This window comes from Micromesistius poutassou (genome assembly GCF_964030765.1).
Source record: "Micromesistius poutassou genome assembly, contig: SCAFFOLD_1148, whole genome shotgun sequence".
Taxonomy (NCBI): domain Eukaryota; kingdom Metazoa; phylum Chordata; class Actinopteri; order Gadiformes; family Gadidae; genus Micromesistius; species Micromesistius poutassou.
This window is the reverse complement of record NW_028180598.1, coordinates 1-16,915: the sequence shown is the minus strand read 5'-3', so window position 1 is coordinate 16,915 and position 16,915 is coordinate 1. Positions and strand designations below refer to the sequence as shown.

At 48.7% G+C, this 16,915-nt stretch overlaps 3 protein-coding genes across 3 annotated transcripts; all 3 read right to left on the bottom strand.

Moving 5' to 3' along the window:
• Positions 1 to 731: 731 nt before the first annotated feature.
• Positions 732 to 10,130, bottom strand: nploc4 (NPL4 homolog, ubiquitin recognition factor; the record flags this gene model as incomplete). The annotated part of the gene is made up of 8 exons (XM_084489003.1): positions 9,848 to 10,130; positions 8,202 to 8,282; positions 5,031 to 5,140; positions 4,381 to 4,689; positions 3,815 to 3,863; positions 3,580 to 3,674; positions 2,662 to 2,785; positions 732 to 911 (listed from the first exon to the last, which is right to left on the bottom strand). Coding segments are annotated over exons 1-8 (963 nt in total), but the record flags the coding sequence as incomplete, so codon positions are not given.
• Positions 10,131 to 11,525: 1,395 nt separating this feature from the next.
• On the bottom strand, positions 11,526 to 13,549 carry pde6gb (phosphodiesterase 6G, cGMP-specific, rod, gamma, paralog b). The gene is made up of 4 exons (XM_084489001.1): positions 13,415 to 13,549; positions 12,235 to 12,444; positions 11,933 to 11,973; positions 11,526 to 11,837 (listed from the first exon to the last, which is right to left on the bottom strand). The coding sequence occupies exons 2-4, from the start codon at positions 12,378 to 12,380 to the stop codon at positions 11,761 to 11,763; spliced, it is 264 nt and encodes an 87-aa protein (XP_084345127.1). The 5' UTR covers positions 12,381 to 12,444; positions 13,415 to 13,549; the 3' UTR covers positions 11,526 to 11,760.
• A 1,397-nt stretch (positions 13,550 to 14,946) lies between these two features.
• Positions 14,947 to 16,787, bottom strand: oxld1 (oxidoreductase-like domain containing 1). The gene is made up of 2 exons (XM_084489002.1): positions 16,635 to 16,787; positions 14,947 to 15,984 (listed from the first exon to the last, which is right to left on the bottom strand). The coding sequence occupies exons 1-2, from the start codon at positions 16,725 to 16,727 to the stop codon at positions 15,556 to 15,558; spliced, it is 522 nt and encodes a 173-aa protein (XP_084345128.1). The 5' UTR covers positions 16,728 to 16,787; the 3' UTR covers positions 14,947 to 15,555.
• Positions 16,788 to 16,915: the final 128 nt, after the last annotated feature.

Genomic DNA, 16,915 nt, shown 5'->3' with positions numbered 1-16,915 from the left:
AGGGGAAGTGTTATAGCGTCGCTTATGGTATGATTACCAATTACATCTAGTAACCTCATCACTGGTATAAAAATATAAAAACATTAACACTCAAGAACGATGCTTCAGGGACGGAAGTAAGAATGATGAAATGGTGAATGCTGCCCTCTGGTGGTTCCCTGGGAACACGACCAGCTGAATAGACACCAGCTGGTCTGGACACCACAGGTGGAATATTTATCACTTCAAAATCAATGCAAGGTCCTCTGACTGACTGACTGAGAGACTGACTGACTGACTGATGACTGACTGATGACTGACTGAGAGACTGAGAGACTGACTGACAACTGACTGACTGAGAGACTGACTGAGAGACTGACTGAGTACTGACTGAGTACTGACCTGTGGGGGTTCGTAGATGGCTGACTGACTGGTGACTGACTGACTGATCTGTGGGGGTTCATAGATGACTGACTGACTGACTGATGACTGACTGACTGACCTGTGGGGGTTCGTAGATGACTGACTGACTGACTGATGACTGACTGACTGACCTGTGGGGGTTCGTAGATGACTGACTGACTGACTGACTGACTGATGACTGACTGACTGACCTGTGGGGGTTCGTAGATGGCTGACTGACTGACTGATGACTGACTGACTGACTGACTGATGACTGACTGACTGACTGACCTGTGAAGGTTCGTAGATGACTGACTGACTGATGACTGACTGGTGACTGACTGACTGACCTGTGGGGGTTCGTAGATGGCGGCCACCTCGGCGCGGATGCCCAGGGGGATGTCCTTGTGCTGGGTGTAGCGTCCGTACAGGTAGCCCATCCGCTGGCTGCCCGTCTTCCTCCAGTAGTCCAGGAAGCGGTCGGCGATGGTGTGGTGCTCGAACATGATGTTGTCCACGTGTCTGTACCTCTGGGGGGGGCGGGGGGAGGGGGGGGTCAGAACATGATGTTGTCCACGTGTCTGTACCTCTGGGGGGGGGGCGGGGGGGGAGGGGGGGGTCAGAACATGATGTTGTCCACGTGTCTGTACCTCTGGGGGGGGGGGGGCGGGGGAGGGGTCAGAACATGATGTTGTCCACGTGTCTGTACCTCTGGGGGGGGGGGGGGGGCGGGGGGAGGGGGGGGTCAGAACATGATGTTGTCCACGTGTCTGTACCTCTGGGGGGGGGGGGGTCAGAACATGATGTTGTCCACGTGTCTGTACCTCTGGGGGGGGGCGGGGTCAGAACATGATGTTCACGTGTCTGTGGGGGGGGGGGGGGGGGTCAGAACATGATGTTCACGTGTCTGTGGGGGGGGGGGGGGGTTGGACTGTCGCAATGGAAAAAAGTTACATGGGAGTCGACTTCATTCAAGATAAGATATTTAAGAGTCGGTTTAAATGTATCTAATTTAAACTAGTGTCGAGTCAATAAATATCTCATTTGTTTCCAAGATGGTCATGGGTACAAGACGTCCTGTTCCCGCAGAAAACAAACCTGACAGGAGCCCAGTAGACTAGTACCCACACGGACTAGAATCTTCAATCTACAGTCGCTCAGAGTCTTCAACGTAATTCTCCCTCTGCTTTTTGCTCCCTCGTTCAGCCACAATGATCGCCACTTAAAAGGGGACACACACCAGGTGTGAGTGTGATTAGCCGTTACAAGCCGTTTTGAAAATCAGCCTCTTCTGACATCACAGGTGGTGGGCGTGTCCACCTAGACGTGTGACGGACAGATGAGCGACGTTTGCTACAGTCCACTGGGTAGGCTGGTGGGCTGATCTATCCAGCAACACATCTAGGTGGACACGCCCACTTGTGATGTCAGAAGAGGCTGATTTCAAAAATGGCTTGTAGCGGCCAATCACACCACACCTGGTGGTGTAACAGGTCCCCTTTAACTCTTTGGGACCTGGGGTTCCCCATCAGCCTTGTACCCTCCAGCAGCTGCACCCCGGGTGGCCTGTCTGTCTGTACCTGTCTGTCTGTCGGTACCTGTCTGTTTGTCAGTACCTGTCTATCGGTCAGTACCTACCTGTCTGTCAGTACCTGTCTGTCAGTACCTGTCTGTTTGTCAGTACCTGTCTGTTTGTCAGTACCTGTCTGTCAGTACCTGTCTGTCGGTCAGTACCTGTCTGTCGGTCAGTACCTATCTGCTGGTCAGTACCAGTCTGTTGGTCAGTACCTGTGTCGGTCAGTACCTGTCTGTCTGTCAGTACCTGTCTGTCAGTCAGTACCTGTCTGTCAGTCTGTCAGTACCTGTGTCGGTCAGTTAGTACCTCTGTTGGTCAGTTAGTACCTCTGTCAGTCAGTACCTGTCTGTCAGTCTGTCAGTACCTGTGTCGGTCAGTTAGTACCTCTGTTAGTCAGTTAGTACCTCTGTTGGTCAGTACCTGTCTGTCTGTCTGTCAGTACCTGTGTCGGTCAGTACCTGTGTCTGTCTGTCAGTACCTGTGTGTCAGTCAGTACCTGTGTGTCAGTCAGTCCCTGTGTCTGTCAGTACCTGTGTCGGTCAGTACCTGTCTGTCAGTACCTGTCTGTCTGTCAGTACCTGTGTCGGTCGGTACCTGTCTGTCTGTCAGTACCTGTCTGTCTGTCAGTACCTGTGTCGGTCGGTACCTGTCTGTCTGTCAGTACCTGTCTGTCTGTCAGTACCTGTCTGTCGGTCAGTCAGTACCTGTCTGTTGAGGGTGATGGCGCTAGGCTGACACTTGGTGCAGATCCCCTCGGGCCAGGGCGGGTGGCCCTCGCAGCCCGACTTGATCTTACAGCTGATGTTCTCCAGCGCCGCAAACTTCCCTCTGACGAAGGGAGAGGGTGGGGGAGACAGAGAGAGAGAGAGAAGGGTTGCTGTCAAAATGTTTGGTCGGGGTGGCTTAAGCCGTTTCTCAATACCAAGTACGCGGACTACGTACTCGCGGACTTGGAAGTACGTACTTGGCAAGTTTGGCACTTTCAAGTACAGACTTCCGAGAACTCGAGTACGCACTCTGTAATTGGAACAGCAGCGGACTCGATGATGCATTCTGGGATATTTAACGGTCCCAAGTCCACACGAGTCACCTCCGATGCGTCCTCGGTAGAACGGCCTCATCGAGAATGCATCGAGAACACTTGCGGGTTTTACGACAGTACTCGCGTACTTGGAATTGGAACAGTGCTTGGGCCACGACTGATGACGTTTACCGAGAACGCAAGTACACGAGAACGCACGAGAACGCTAATTGAGAAACGGCTGAAGTTCAGGAGGTAGAGCGGGTTGACTGGTAACCGGTAGGTTGCTAGTTGGATCCCCGGCTCCTCCTGATTACGGTTCCATGTTCACGCAGCGCAACGACCACGCAGACGCTTCGACGCAGACGCTTTGACCTTTATTGTTCTGCATCGGGTTCGGGTGAGCGGACCAATCACAGCCCTCGCGGCTGCGTCGCCTCAGCGGAAGGTCACGCACGTCAGGCCCCCTCGCGGTGGACGCAAGGAGGGTCGGCGAGGACGTAAGGGGTCCGTCACCCCCCCTCGCGTGGCGTGAACGTGGGACCATAAGCAGCCCTTAAAAAAAAACGTAGAGAGATGTTGTTCCTCAGAAAGAGCTTACTTGTCGGCCCCTCCCGTCAGCTTGCGGATGTAGGCATGGAACGACATGTGCTTCACGGGCGGGTCCAAGTGGTTCAGGTAGTCTTCATCGAAAGGCTGGGAGGAGGAGGAGGAGGAGGAGGAAGAAGGATTAGTGGAAGGAAGAGGAAACACTGGAAGAGGAAGAGGAAAAAGACGGCTCTCCCCCGGGGGGACGTCTGACTCAAAGGACAACATGGACGGCTCCGCTGGGTTACCTCTAACGGAACGCAGTGCACGCACTTCCCCAGAGCTCCGTGTCGACACCTGCAACAAGCACAAGAGAACGCGTTTAAAAAAACACTTCAAAACCTGATTGTGGCGCAAAACAGGCCGCATGACACGGGCACAGTACCCTAAAGCTTTAGGTCTACTACTGCGTGGAGGAACCCCTCCGTGGCGTAGCTCACGCGTCCCTCTCAGGTCAGTCAGGTCGTAGCCCCTGATCCCAGTGAGTCAAAAAATAAATAATAATCCGTGCCTTCTCCTATCAAACTTCTAAAAATGACACTTCCGAAGGCAGTAGGAACTGTGCACTGGCTACCACGGTGATGATAGTTATGGGATGGGATGTGTGCAGTATGGTGGTGGTGGGTGGGGGGGGGGGGGGGGGGGGAGGCTGTCTGTTCTGTTAAACGATGTCAGTCTGTTTGTGTGTCTGTACTGTGTTGTGTTGTGTTTTGTAGCGTGCTTTGTATGCAGCCGAGTCCAAGAAGAATTGCCCTTTGGGGCATTAAAGTAAACCATCATCATCATCATCATCATCATCCGTGCTAGTCCTTACAGCTGAGCGTCGCGGTTCCTGTAGATCTTGCCGTCCTGCTTGGCCAGGTACTGGTCTATGCTGTCCTCCTGGACCTGGGTGGGCCCCGACGAGGAGCGGGGCATCACGGAGGAGGAGGAGGAGGAGGGGGGGGCGGAGGAGGACGAGGAGGAGGAGGAGGTGGACGAGGACGCCGACGAGGAGGAGGAGAGCGAGGTGGCGAAGGAGGTGGACGGGAGCGAGGCGGTCGAGTGGGCGGCGGCCGTGTCCATGACCTCTGCGGGGGTCCCGGCCGACGCGGAGGGGTACAGGTACAGCATGTCGCCATGCCTGGACATGGGGGGGGGGGGGGGGGGGCACTCTGGTTTACAGTCTCTATGTCAACGTCACACAAACGTTCTCGCACTTTTAGGAGTTGCATGTTTGCTTCAGTTCCAGTTTCATTTGAAGCTCGGTAGAGCAGACAACCGTGACGCATAGTGCCGAAATGATGAGGAATTAAACAACGGTAAATTGATGACGACTTTAGGTCATTCATCACGTACAATGGCCAAACACTGGCTGCTTTTAGCGGCGTGACTTTGCGTGGCTTTGCTCCACGTCGGCTATTTGACGGGGGGACGTGAAGCCGTGCCCTGCATGAGCCTCACGCCGCGTTGTCGCTCACTCACTTGATCTTCAGTATGCTGAGGCTCTTGCTCTGGGAGACGATCTCTCCCGTCCGGTTGCGGTTCTGGTAGATGGAGAAGCCGTTGGAGTTGAATCCAAACTCTTTGGCCACCTGGGAGAACCGGGAGAGAAGCACAGCGTCGGTCAGACTTTGTAAGCGTGTTGCCTGTAGTAGGCCTGGGCCATGCGGCTGAAAGACATATCACGACATAACTGGATCATACTGAACGACATCGATAACTATTGATAATTGTAGTGACCTAAAAAGACTTGGAATCACCATGCTGGATTTAAACACTTCTGTGTAACACTTCATATGACCTTCCACTGTTCTTCATTGATAAATACTCCAATGTCGACACAACAATGAAAAACACTCAGATGTTGTAAATAAGTATGGAACCGTGTTTGTGTAACAAACCCAGCTGCTAGATTCGGTGGTCCAGTCTTTTATCGATATATATTGTTACATGTATACATGTTTTATATTGATATTGATCAAAAGTCTATCACGATACGATCATTTATTGTTTTATTGCCCAGGCCTAACCTGTAGGGGGGGGGGGGGGGGGGTATAACTATAGCAGTCAGGTGGACTCACAATAATACAATATGCAAATGAATTTCGGATCAACTCACGGTTCCGTCACATTCATAAAAAACAAAACAAAGAACCCAAACCAAAGCGTTACACGTTAACATTAAAACACACACAATATCGTATTGCAACATGTACACCATGGTAATGCGTATCGGCATCAGCACTAGAATGAACCTCAGAATGGTATCGTGAGGTCCCTGCCTATTCCTGTCCCAACTCTACGATGGCATCCATGTGACATGCCATCGCCTTTGTTTTCCAATTACCGCTAAGTTAATAACAATAACGCCCATCCGTCGTGACCCGGGCTGCCGTCTCTCCCTTGTGTCAGAGCACGCATGGGGATGTGTGTGAGAGAGCGAGAGAGAAAAACAGAGAGACAGAAAGAGTTCCCCATGCAAATCAAGCTGTGGTTGGTCGGGCCGTGCCGTTTAAAAGCTTGGAATCATTTCCAAGCAAATGAAACCGAAAGTGCTGGCCGCTGCAAAGAAATTACGAAATTCACCCAGACTGAAAAAGTGAAGCAACAGGAAGCAAAAGAAAAGTGGGCATGATGGCGTTACTAGGCAGAGAGACCAGGGCTGCAGTAAAATGCCCATCCTCGTACATTAGATAGCATTCTAGAACAAAAAAAACAACAACTGGTTTTCGCAAAGTCCACCTCTGCTTTCACCAGCAGCTGCACATTGTGAGCAAGGGACCGACGGTGCTGGACTTGTACTGAATACAGGATCGCTGGCCACCCACAACAATCAGCGATTACAATGCTTTTCCAATTGTTCCAATCTAATCCAAGAAGAATTCATAAAAAAACAACAACAATTGAACTATTTTGAATATGTACGTCTTTAAATAACTGTTCTAATAACAGCCAGAAAGAGCAGACTCATCCAATGGCCTCGTGCGACGCATCCAACGGCAGCCAGGGGGAGTGGGCGGTAAGAAGGGCTCATGGGGTCACTCCAGAGCGGGCTGAACTCAGGGCTATTAGTGGCTTGTTGGGCCCAGACAGCTCATCACACACATCATTACCACGTCTGCCACCAGAGAGCCCATTAGATAAACACCAGCATGGATAACCAGCGAAAGAAAGCATTTCACCCCGACCAACTGAGGACATACATGGTACCATGACACCATCATCACGTAAATATAGAGCTTAGACAAACTGGGTTTACGGACAGACAGACGGACAACCTGAATCAAAGAGGTTGGAGGAGATTTTGGTACGTGTACGTTGGAAAGATTTAGTCATGATTCGAGTAGCGAGCAGCAGCTCAATTAAACGAAGGCCACAAGGGGCACAACGTTCACCCACAGAGAGCAGGGGGGGGATCTGTCGACGGTTAAACGTTACCGCGGCTCTGTTTGCCTGTGCGCGCGTGGCGTTAAGGAAGACCCCGCCTTCTCTCCCCCACAGCGCTGCGCTCCACGAGAGAAGACTTGTGTGTGTCCCGATCCAACCAAGACACATGAATCTTTAATGAGGGGCTGCCTCTGCTGCACTGTGACCCCCCGCCTGCTGCAACGCTCTCCTGTTTAACGCAGTGATACCGCGACACGACCACACGCGGCCCAGGAGGAGGAACGACCGATCAACTCACCGACGCGTCCTGTGTTCTCCTTCACTAAGAACATACTTGACAATCAACGTGGACATAGACAGGTCAAACCGTATCAAAGCTAAGGTAGACCATTTGGAGAGTATTTGGATTTTTTGAAGGTATCTCATCGCAAAAAAAACATCCCACTCCTTGTTTATTTGTTGACGCTTTTATCCAAAGCGACTTGAGCAATGATCAATTATAAAGTGCCAGTCTCCCCTAAAGCCACCTGGGGTTAAGTGCCATGCTCAAGGGCACAGCGGTGATGGCGGGACTCCTCCCTTCACGCATCCCTCGCTAGCTTGCTAGCCCAAGCAGTAGGATCTGCTTAGCCTTGTGGAAGACGGTCAGTCATGCACAATGAGTGCCCAGGGAGGGGGGAGGGGGGGGGGGGAAGAGAGAGAGAGAGAGAGAGAGAGAGAGAGAGAGAGAGAGAGAGAGAGAGAGAGAGAGAGAGAGAGAGAGAGAGAGAGAGAGAGAGAGAGAGAGAGAGAGAGAGAGAGAGATTATTTTTGCCAGAGCATTGATTTATTTATTGCAGGGATGTTAACAGAATTGCAACCAATATGACAACTGCATCGAACATAAAGCCTACCCTAGCTTTGACCCTCTAAGGGTGGGATGAGGGAGAGAGTCCATTACACAGAGAGATGCTGGGGGGGTTCGTTTTAAACAATTGTTCAAAGCAGAACATACTCCATGTGCAGTGAACAAAATGCTCCAGTCGGAGGCCCTGAATCCACTACTGGGTGAGGTCACACCGACCGTGCAGAGACAAAAACACAGCGTACCCTCAGGCCAAACGCAGGCCTAGAGAGACAGTGGTGTGACTGGAGCGTTCTGGAACCTTTTGGTTGTAAAATACTGCAAAGAGAAGCGAACGCCTGGTTCATCACAGGGGTCGCTATGAGACTCTCATTATGAGCGTGACCACTGACCCTTGAAGCAGTGGTTTTCTCAGACCGTACCTGTTTTATAAAACCAGCGGCCGTTTCCCTCTTGGTGGAAGGAACTTTCTTCATCCCATCTGGGGACTGTACCCGAATGATCTAGGAGGAAATAACAAGCCAAAATAAACAACTATACACGCACACACAGAGTCACACACACACACACACACCTGCTTGGACAGTCTGACATTTCAAGTTAAAATCCTTAACCCGAGTCTAGATATTAAGAAACTTGCTTGGTTCTGCTTGAGTTCATCTCATGGCCTGAATGTAGAGTGACTTACTAGTACCCTGTCATGTTATTTCACCATGTTTTTCTACTACTCATTTGGCAATTATTAACGGTCAATAATTCCCTGGAAGGAATTATCCTGCATATATTCCTTAATTTGAGTTGTCCCCTCCTTACTGAGAGCCTAACGTTAGTGCTTGGCAGCATCATCTTATGTGGGAAGTTAAGGTGTAGTGTGTGTAAGGTGTGTGTAGTAGTTCATGTCATAAACGGTCAACTAATTGTCCTCCATTCAATCAAGAGTCAATCGTTTTAATTTGAAACACGTGGCTCTCTAATGGTGAATACTGCCTAGTCTGCTACAGAACATTTTGAATGTCAACAGAACTGACAGGTGTCAGTCAAAGTGTCAGGACATCACTGGCGTCATTCTTCAATACGCACTCTTTGGACCAGGCTGTGATGTTCAGCACCACTGGTTCCACTGGGCTTATGTCTACATGGCGTGGAAGACGTATTTTACCGTCAACTGCAAAAGTGTCTCATATTTCTTGGGCAAGACTTAATAAGTATCCTCCCTGCGGAAGTCCCAGATAAGTCACTTAACGCCTCAAGCTATAATGCTGACAGCTCCAGGAGGTAAGTCACGCATGTCTCGATGTCCACAACATCAGGAGATAAGTAACGTATGTCTCTGATACCAGGAGATAAGTAACGTATGTCTCTGATACCAGGCGATAAGTAACGCATGTCTCTGATACCAGGAGATAAGTAACGCATGTCTCTGATACCAGGAGATAAGTAACGTATGTCTCTGATACCAGGAGATAAGTAACGCATGTCTCTGATACCAGGAGATAAGTAACGTATGTCTCTGATACCAGGAGATAAGTAACGCATGTCTCTGATACCAGGAGATAAGTAACGCATGTCTCTGATACCAGGAGATAAGTAACGCATGTCTCTGATACCAGGAGATAAGTAACGTCTGTATCTGACATCAGGCGCTAAGTAACGTATGTCTCTGATACCAGGAGATAAGTAACGTATGTCTCTGACATCAGGAGGTAAGTAACGTATGTCTCTGATATCGACCCTATCGGGAGACCAGTGGAGTTGACGTCCACCTCTAAAGTCTCCTAGGTCCTAGGCGACTTTGGAGGTCTCCTGGGCCCCAGGGGACCGGTCTACCTCGTACATGGACGGCGACACCAGCACCTGTAACAACACACGAGTCCCAGTCCTCAACCCGTCCCCCCACTGGGAGCCGGGAGCCCGCCAGTGGGGCTCGTAAACCCGCAAAGGCACGGCTGGCTCCCAGTTAGCCTCCTAGCTCCCAGTTAGCATCCGAGCCATTTCTGCTGCCTCATCACTCCGGAGCTAACGGGCTAGCCGCGTTAGCTCCGTCCGCCGCGGACCGGACCGTACTCACTATGGTGTCCGCCATGTCGCGGCTGCGTCTCCGGGTCACTGGGGTGTGGGCGGACTGGGGCTGTGGTTCAGATGCACAATAACGCGGCCGTCTTTCTGCATCAACAACGCTCCATTCCACAACTCAAACACCGGGTGTTGCAGATATTAGCGCCCCTCTGGCCGACACAGTACGCCTGCGGTCCGACAGCGAACTGAAGCCGAGGGAAACATAGCGAGCGACGGCGGACGCTTGGTTCCGGGCTCAGAATCCTTCAAACCTATGCAAAAGATGTAAGGTCCGCAACGATACAGAACCACTAAAAGTTACATACAAAGTACCCTGGGCGAAAATGCTAAATAACTAGTTAAAGAAAGTATGAAATAAATAAATAGTACGTGAACTATATGACTTTTGTGTAATATAGGTATTTACTTCAATAGTCATTGATGTTTTACATTTTATAAGCCTATTAGAGTAGAGATGTCCTAATATGACTTTGTATTCTATTTCTAATTTCTATCAGACATCAACGTATATCATATATCAAATATCATAACGATACACTCGGCAGGTCTGATGGAAAGAAATGAACTTGGAGTTCTCATTTTTTAAGCTTTATTTGTTCGTCCTGCAGAGAAAAGAGCTCAATATCACGTTAATTCAACTTGGATTAAAACCATCATCTTCCTCTCTACTTCACTGATCCATTCACAGGAGGAAACACGTGCATGTGCATATCAAAAGAATACCCAAGTGAACAAAGGGTCAAATATTGAATAGAAAGCAATTTTATATTTAAATTTAATAATATAGTTCCATCCATCATATACATGGTTCATTGATATGGAGGAAGCATTTTGGGCACAAATTTGAACTTCAAATTGTACTGAGTGGTATGGTGGTTCTCAATGATTACAATGAATATGGAGATCAATTGGAAACCAAATGACTATTGATTGAAAGGTGAAAAGAAAACGATAGCAAGGTGAAACAATAACACGTGGGCTTGGTACGTCGAGAGTTTGAGAACATAAATATAAATAGCTACACATATCACACAACATTGTCATGGATATACATAACAAAATATGGATGTATGAGATAGAAAATAGAAAAAACATAAATATACATGTTAAATGAGAAACGGAATAACTTTCAAATCACTGGAAATACATAATAGCATCGATGTAGGCCTAGTCGTTTTTTTAAGCCATTGGCTTCAATTTTGCTGTAAGTAAATTTGTAAAATAGAAAAAGAATGGGGATTGTTATGGATAGGGTCCCTGGTGCGAATGGCAGCTTGTACCAGTAGGGTTTACAGGAAGCTTTTACAGGAAGCGTGGGTCAATTTACTGATTGCGCTCATTGTCAACATTGTCTCTACAAAACTCAAAGCTTCTATATTAGAGATGTGGTCGGCATGGACGGACCGAACCTCAGGGATGGTCACTGAACTGCAGGAGCAGCTGAAAGCAGCCGTCTCTTACGGTTTGTTAGTTTTACTCAAAGTGAGGCTACCTTGGTTGTGTGAGTTTCACATTGTGTGTCCGGGAAAAGTTACATGAAAATACAAAGATGAGGGAAATGGAGGCGAACAGTTGCCAAAAGAAAAAAAGGTGCACGTGGTTGTACAGTCACAGCTACATAGCGTGGATTCAAACACAGCGAATGAAAGGTAAACGTATTCTACGTGAGCATGAACCCTAGCCTCAGAATCAAAAGACCGGAACGGGAAAGAGACGACAGACTTTTTTTTTTCTTCATTACTTTCTTTTCTTCTTTTTTTTTTGTGGTTGTTGCAGTTCATCATTTGGGTTTTCTTTTATCGTTCCATTCTATGGAACTACGGTGGGCTTAGGCAAAAGGTTTGAAGTGCATGCTGGGAGCAGCCTTGAATCCAGAAGTGAAAGAGGGGAAAAGCATAACGAGACTCAGATGATTCCGTACTTGGCCAGCTCGTTGAGCTCCAGGTGGTTGAAGGCCTCCCAGGGGCAGATGACCGTGATGTCTGCAGGGAGGGAGACACACGGCACAGGTTACACCACGCTCAGGTTACAGCCAGAAGACAAAATGGATAACTAGACAACAGAAAAGACTTGTTACCTGTGCCCAATCCCTCCATGCCGGGGATGTCATCTCCGAAGCTGTTGAGGCAATTCAAACCTTTAAGTCACACACGGTTTCTCTATTGACTTTGCTTCTTCTGCTACCATGTTGCCCATGATGGCCCTCCGTTGCTCTCCTAACCACCCCTGGAAGACGTTGTTCCTTGAAGCCTTTAAGAGGTCTGGGTCGGGGGGGTGTTCCGCCTGTGAAGCCCTCTGAGGCTCTGTGTGCGTTTATGGGCCGCACTAATAAAAAGCACTTGATGGACGTTAAAGTGATTACTGCTAGCCAGAACTCACCCTTGGATTCCCTTCTTTGGAGGCTTGCTCTTGAACTGGCGAGTCTGCCTCTGCTTGAACTTGGGGGGCCCCTTGCGTGGTGTGGCGGGGCCCCCGGTGACCCTTGTGGCGGACTTTATTTCGGCTTTGGGGGCCTCCAAATTCATGTTGAGGAGTTACCGTCTCGTGGGCAGGTAGGCGACTTCACGAACACCCCTTGGAAGGTTGTCTCTGTTGATCTTTTCAATGACAGAAAAAGAGAAAAATTAATATCAGCCGCTTTGAGTGCAGAACGGTGAGCATCGGGATTTATTTTCAGTCATTATCACCCATACACATTTTCTGATGACATTTTTGTGTAGTCACACGGCAGAAAACCTTATCGTTGCTTGTCAGATTCTAGCGTTAAACTTAAATAAATAATTAAATAAACAATGCGTCTGGTGGATTACCAGTGCGTGTTCTATGCAGATGACATCATATTTTCATCCTCATCAGTTAATACCCGGCCCCCCGGGTGGTGGAGCAGAAACATAATCGTGTTATAGCAAGGACACCGCTATTCTGCTGAGTGAGCACAGACGATGTAAATCAGCAATCCTCTCATCCTCCTGGAGTGGCATTTAATAATCTTTTAGATTGACACCTGGATTAGTGTGTCAGTTAGTGTGTGCACAATAACAGCACTGGGATAGCCGTATACAAATTAATAATGAGGGTAAATGATACTGCTATTCAAACCCTTATTAGCTTCCCCTGTGGTTAAAAAACATACTTTAATTTATAAGGATAGTTGTTTTAACACATAATGTGACCAACCTGCAATTAACCAATTATGTTGCTTCCTTTCCCCCATTAAACATTAACCAACATTAAATTGAACACGTTAATCAAGTTAATTCACCTTCACTCACAAACATTACACTTTAACACAAATTGAATAGTTGCATTATTCATAATAAAACAATCCACCAGCCAAACTAACTCAATACCTTATTTCATATATGAATTTGCAACAAAGTTCTGTGATACGAGTGAAGCATAATTCTAACGACTTTGAATTTAGCTGAAGAAGAGCAGCAAGTCCCGGAATAACGTCATCGGTCACCACGGTAACTGAACTACGGTTAAACTGAGCGCCGCTCCATCGGCTCCGTCTCGGCTCTACAGCGGCGATGCATCGGCAGGCAGGTGTACTCACCAGCTTCTGTGTTGGTGCGTGAGTGTGGCGCAGCCCTGCCGTCTGGAGGAGATGATGATGATGTGTCTTTACGCTACGCTTGCTGTGAGAGAGAGAAGCAGTCCTCAGGGCTTCTTATACGGGGGCCAGTCCCCCGGTGCAGATTATAGATGCGCCTCCCTCCACCACCCATGGCCCGCTATGTGCATTTACCGGCCTGACATAAGGAGGGGGTTTCTGTAGAACAGAAGGATTTATGTCTGTGTAGCGGGGAGACAATTATTTAGAAATCTACACGATTTTGCTGAAAGATAATGTAAATACAGCATAAGTTATTCAATGTTATTTATAAAGCACCTTTCACAGATGGTCACAGTGTACTTAACAAAAATACAATGGAATACAATAAATAAAACAAAGATAAAAACACAAACGCAGGAGAAATATCAAAGTGCAGACAATGTAATTCTGAAGTCTAAGATTATGGTCATTTCTTTTAATACTTTCTAACCAGAGGGAACTCCTTTGCCTAAATCCATTTTGTGATGAACAGTGGTCACTGACTTGGATTTCATGGTACAGGTACACTGATTAGAAATGAGGAAATGCAACCCTTTGACAGTTGAATTATATTAAAAAACAACATTTGAATATGGAAGTGTTCTCCAGCATGTCCATTTGTTTATGAGTTGGGGCCTGCAGCCCGGCCCATACGCGTGTCTACGCTAAGCTGTGAGTTAAGAGTGAATCACAGCAGAAAGAGGTCGCGGCTTAGCGGTGACGCAAAAACAGTCCTCTGATCCAGAGAACATACCGGTTAATCTGTTGTTGTTATTAATCTATTATTAACTGATCAATGGACTATAGTGAGATTATTGTTATCGACCACGCTGTCTTTAGTATAGGTCCATCGTACTCAATTTTAGGAGGACTTTGGTATAAGCTCTCTAGAGTTGAAAAATGTACAAATGTGATTTTCAGAAAATGGGTGGAAAAGGCATTTCGTTTTCGGCAAAGAAACCAACAACCATAAGGTGTCTGGGGGTAAAGTCGTCCAGAGAGTCACTCGCTTCCAATCCCCACAATAACAAAACGTGCCCCACTCATCTGTCCACACTATGACAGCCATGCAGGTCCTCAATGTGCTTTGAACCCTGGCGTCACGTGTACAAACAGGCAGGACCAACCAAATCAAAGAATCCCCGTGGTCCTCAGCCGACGGGCGTCCGTGGCCACCCCCTCGGGATTACACGGGGTTACGGCGCGCTGCCCGTAGTCACAGGACTGCTGACTCAAATGCAAGAAGATCAGGAGCGGCGAGGTCCAGGACGCAGAGCCCAGGCGGTTCGCCTCGGGGAGACCCGGAACACGCTTCTCAAACCACAGGGCCGAGCTGCATGTGGACCAATTCATCAATCCACAGGCACACTTTGAATGACGCTGATGGTTAATTCTCTTCCTGGGTTGTCCCCGTGATATCACCTTATGCGGCATATAAAGGTATGATTAAAGCAGAATGATTGAACACGTAAAAGAAAATAATAGCAAATAATTTAATAGATAACAAATAAAAAATAATAACAATCTGGCAATTATGGAACCATGAGGGCAATAGATAAATAGTGAATGCACTTTGTTCAATAGAAATGTAAAGGAGCAACAATGTGACGTTCACAAGCTGAGGTTACAGGCCAGGAGCCACGGCGGTTGGCAGTCGGCATCAATAACATGACTGGACACGAAGAGATGCCTGCAATACGTGACGTAATGCGGCCATCACTTTGGTGGGCTGTGCGACTAAAACCCCGGAGGACTCGACTCAACACTCGCTAGGTGGGGCGCTAGGCGGCTATCCACAGGGACACGTTTCAACGGAGGTAATCGTCTGGGATCCATCTCTACAGACAGCTGCTCCCACAAGCAGGCGCCCTGTTCCCACCGCTGCCCTGAATGTTATCCTTGGTTCAAATAAGAAACAACAAACTGACCGAGTTTACACATCAAGAAATAAAATACATATTAATAAAACATGACATTTAAAGTGCATTCACAGTACGACCATAAAAACTCTGAGTTAGGTTAAGAGTAAAATCTAAAAAAATCCTCGCCCAACGCCAGAGCTCGGCCGTCCAGTCCCGTCGTCCCGTCGTCCCGTCGTCAAGTCACGGCTTCTTCAGCAGCCGTATCTCCATCCTCAGGTACGCCTTGAGGTTCTCGTCCTCCACGTTCTCCTCGATGGCCTCCAGCGCGCGCTCGCCGCCGTCGTGGTAGTACACCAGCAGCTGCTCCGCGTGCTCGATCCACACGCAGTTGTGACAGCCGCTCATGCAGCAGTGGGTGGGGGCCGGCGGGGGCCCCCGGGCGGGGCTCCAGGGCGGGGTGGTGGCCGGGCGGGCGGGCGGCTCCGTGCTGTCCCCGCCGGGGGGTGAGGTGCCCACCAGCACCGGGGCGGAGGGCGGACCACCGGGGGGTCCCGAACTGAGGCCCCGACGGAGGCCCCCGGGGCTGTGGGGCCCCCGGGGCTGTGGCCGCCCTGGGGGACGGGGGTCCTCCGTCTGGCTCCTCGCGTGAACCGGATGCGGGACGCAGAGCTGAGAAGAACGGCGAAGACGGGAAGTAAATACATTTGAGTGAATTAGCACAAACATGGCTGAACATCACAACGACAACAACAACAACAACAACAACGCAAACAGGTGCATTTAAAACACATTGAAATATAACTGTAGGTTCTTACAACGTGCATCTTTTAAAAGCTTTATAAAGATATTCACACTTTTAAAAATACCAAGATGAATGAGTGAGACTACTCTTCCTTTCTGATCGCTTTCAATGGATGAATATTACCAAATGTACAAATGTATATATACACTATTTAAAGGTGATCAATAGCAGCGACTAGGAGGATGTCCATATTAGGGCACAGCGCCCTCCATGGAGTGACCCATTCACGAAAAACACAATTCTTAAACCGATGGCATTTAATGTTGATGAACTCACTCACTAATAATACCGAGGACAGCTCAGATCATCCTCTTTCTATGCCCACCAGTCTGTGAAGGTCTCCACGTCTCCAGAAGTGAAGTGATGGAGCGCTTCAGACCTCACTTCGTACATGACCAATGTAGTGATATATATCGGCGAGTTTGATCCCCATTAAACACAATCAGATGTGATGTTTTTGCACTCATGTTCCTGAATGGGTCCCTCCATGAGGCTAGCTCGTGGCTAAACCACCGACCTTGTGGAAGCAGGCGGACGACCCGACGATGTCCGCCCCCAGACGCAGCAGGCTGGCGTTCAGACGAGGGACCGCTGAACGACAACGGTTCATCTTTGCCGTGAGAATATTGTCTTTAGATCAAAAAGCAGACGCATATTGTGTCAGCCTGTGAGGCTGATGTCATATGAAAACAATACGGCGAGGTTTCAAAAACAAACGCTGATTGGCGGAAGGTCCAATGACGCGGAAACGCTTTCCATTCTCTGACCCAATCAGAACACTCGAAAGCCCTCCAGAGG

What these genes read in the sequence shown, in the direction of transcription:
- pde6gb (XM_084489001.1), bottom strand. Translation starts at nt 12,380, where the DNA reads ATGAATTTGGAGGCCCCCAAAGCCGAAATAAAGTCCGCCACAAGGGTC. An exon ending in CCAAAGAAGGGAATCCAAGG is followed by an intron (nt 11,974 to 12,234) that starts GTGAGTTCTGGC and finishes TTGCCTCAACAG; the next exon opens with CTTCGGAGATGACATCCCCG. An exon ending in CATGGAGGGATTGGGCACAG is followed by an intron (nt 11,838 to 11,932) that starts GTAACAAGTCTT and finishes CCCTCCCTGCAG; the next exon opens with ACATCACGGTCATCTGCCCC.
- oxld1 (XM_084489002.1), bottom strand. Translation starts at nt 16,727, where the DNA reads ATGAACCGTTGTCGTTCAGCGGTCCCTCGTCTGAACGCCAGCCTGCTG. An exon ending in CGTCCGCCTGCTTCCACAAG is followed by an intron (nt 15,985 to 16,634) that starts GTCGGTGGTTTA and finishes CGTTCTTCTCAG; the next exon opens with CTCTGCGTCCCGCATCCGGT.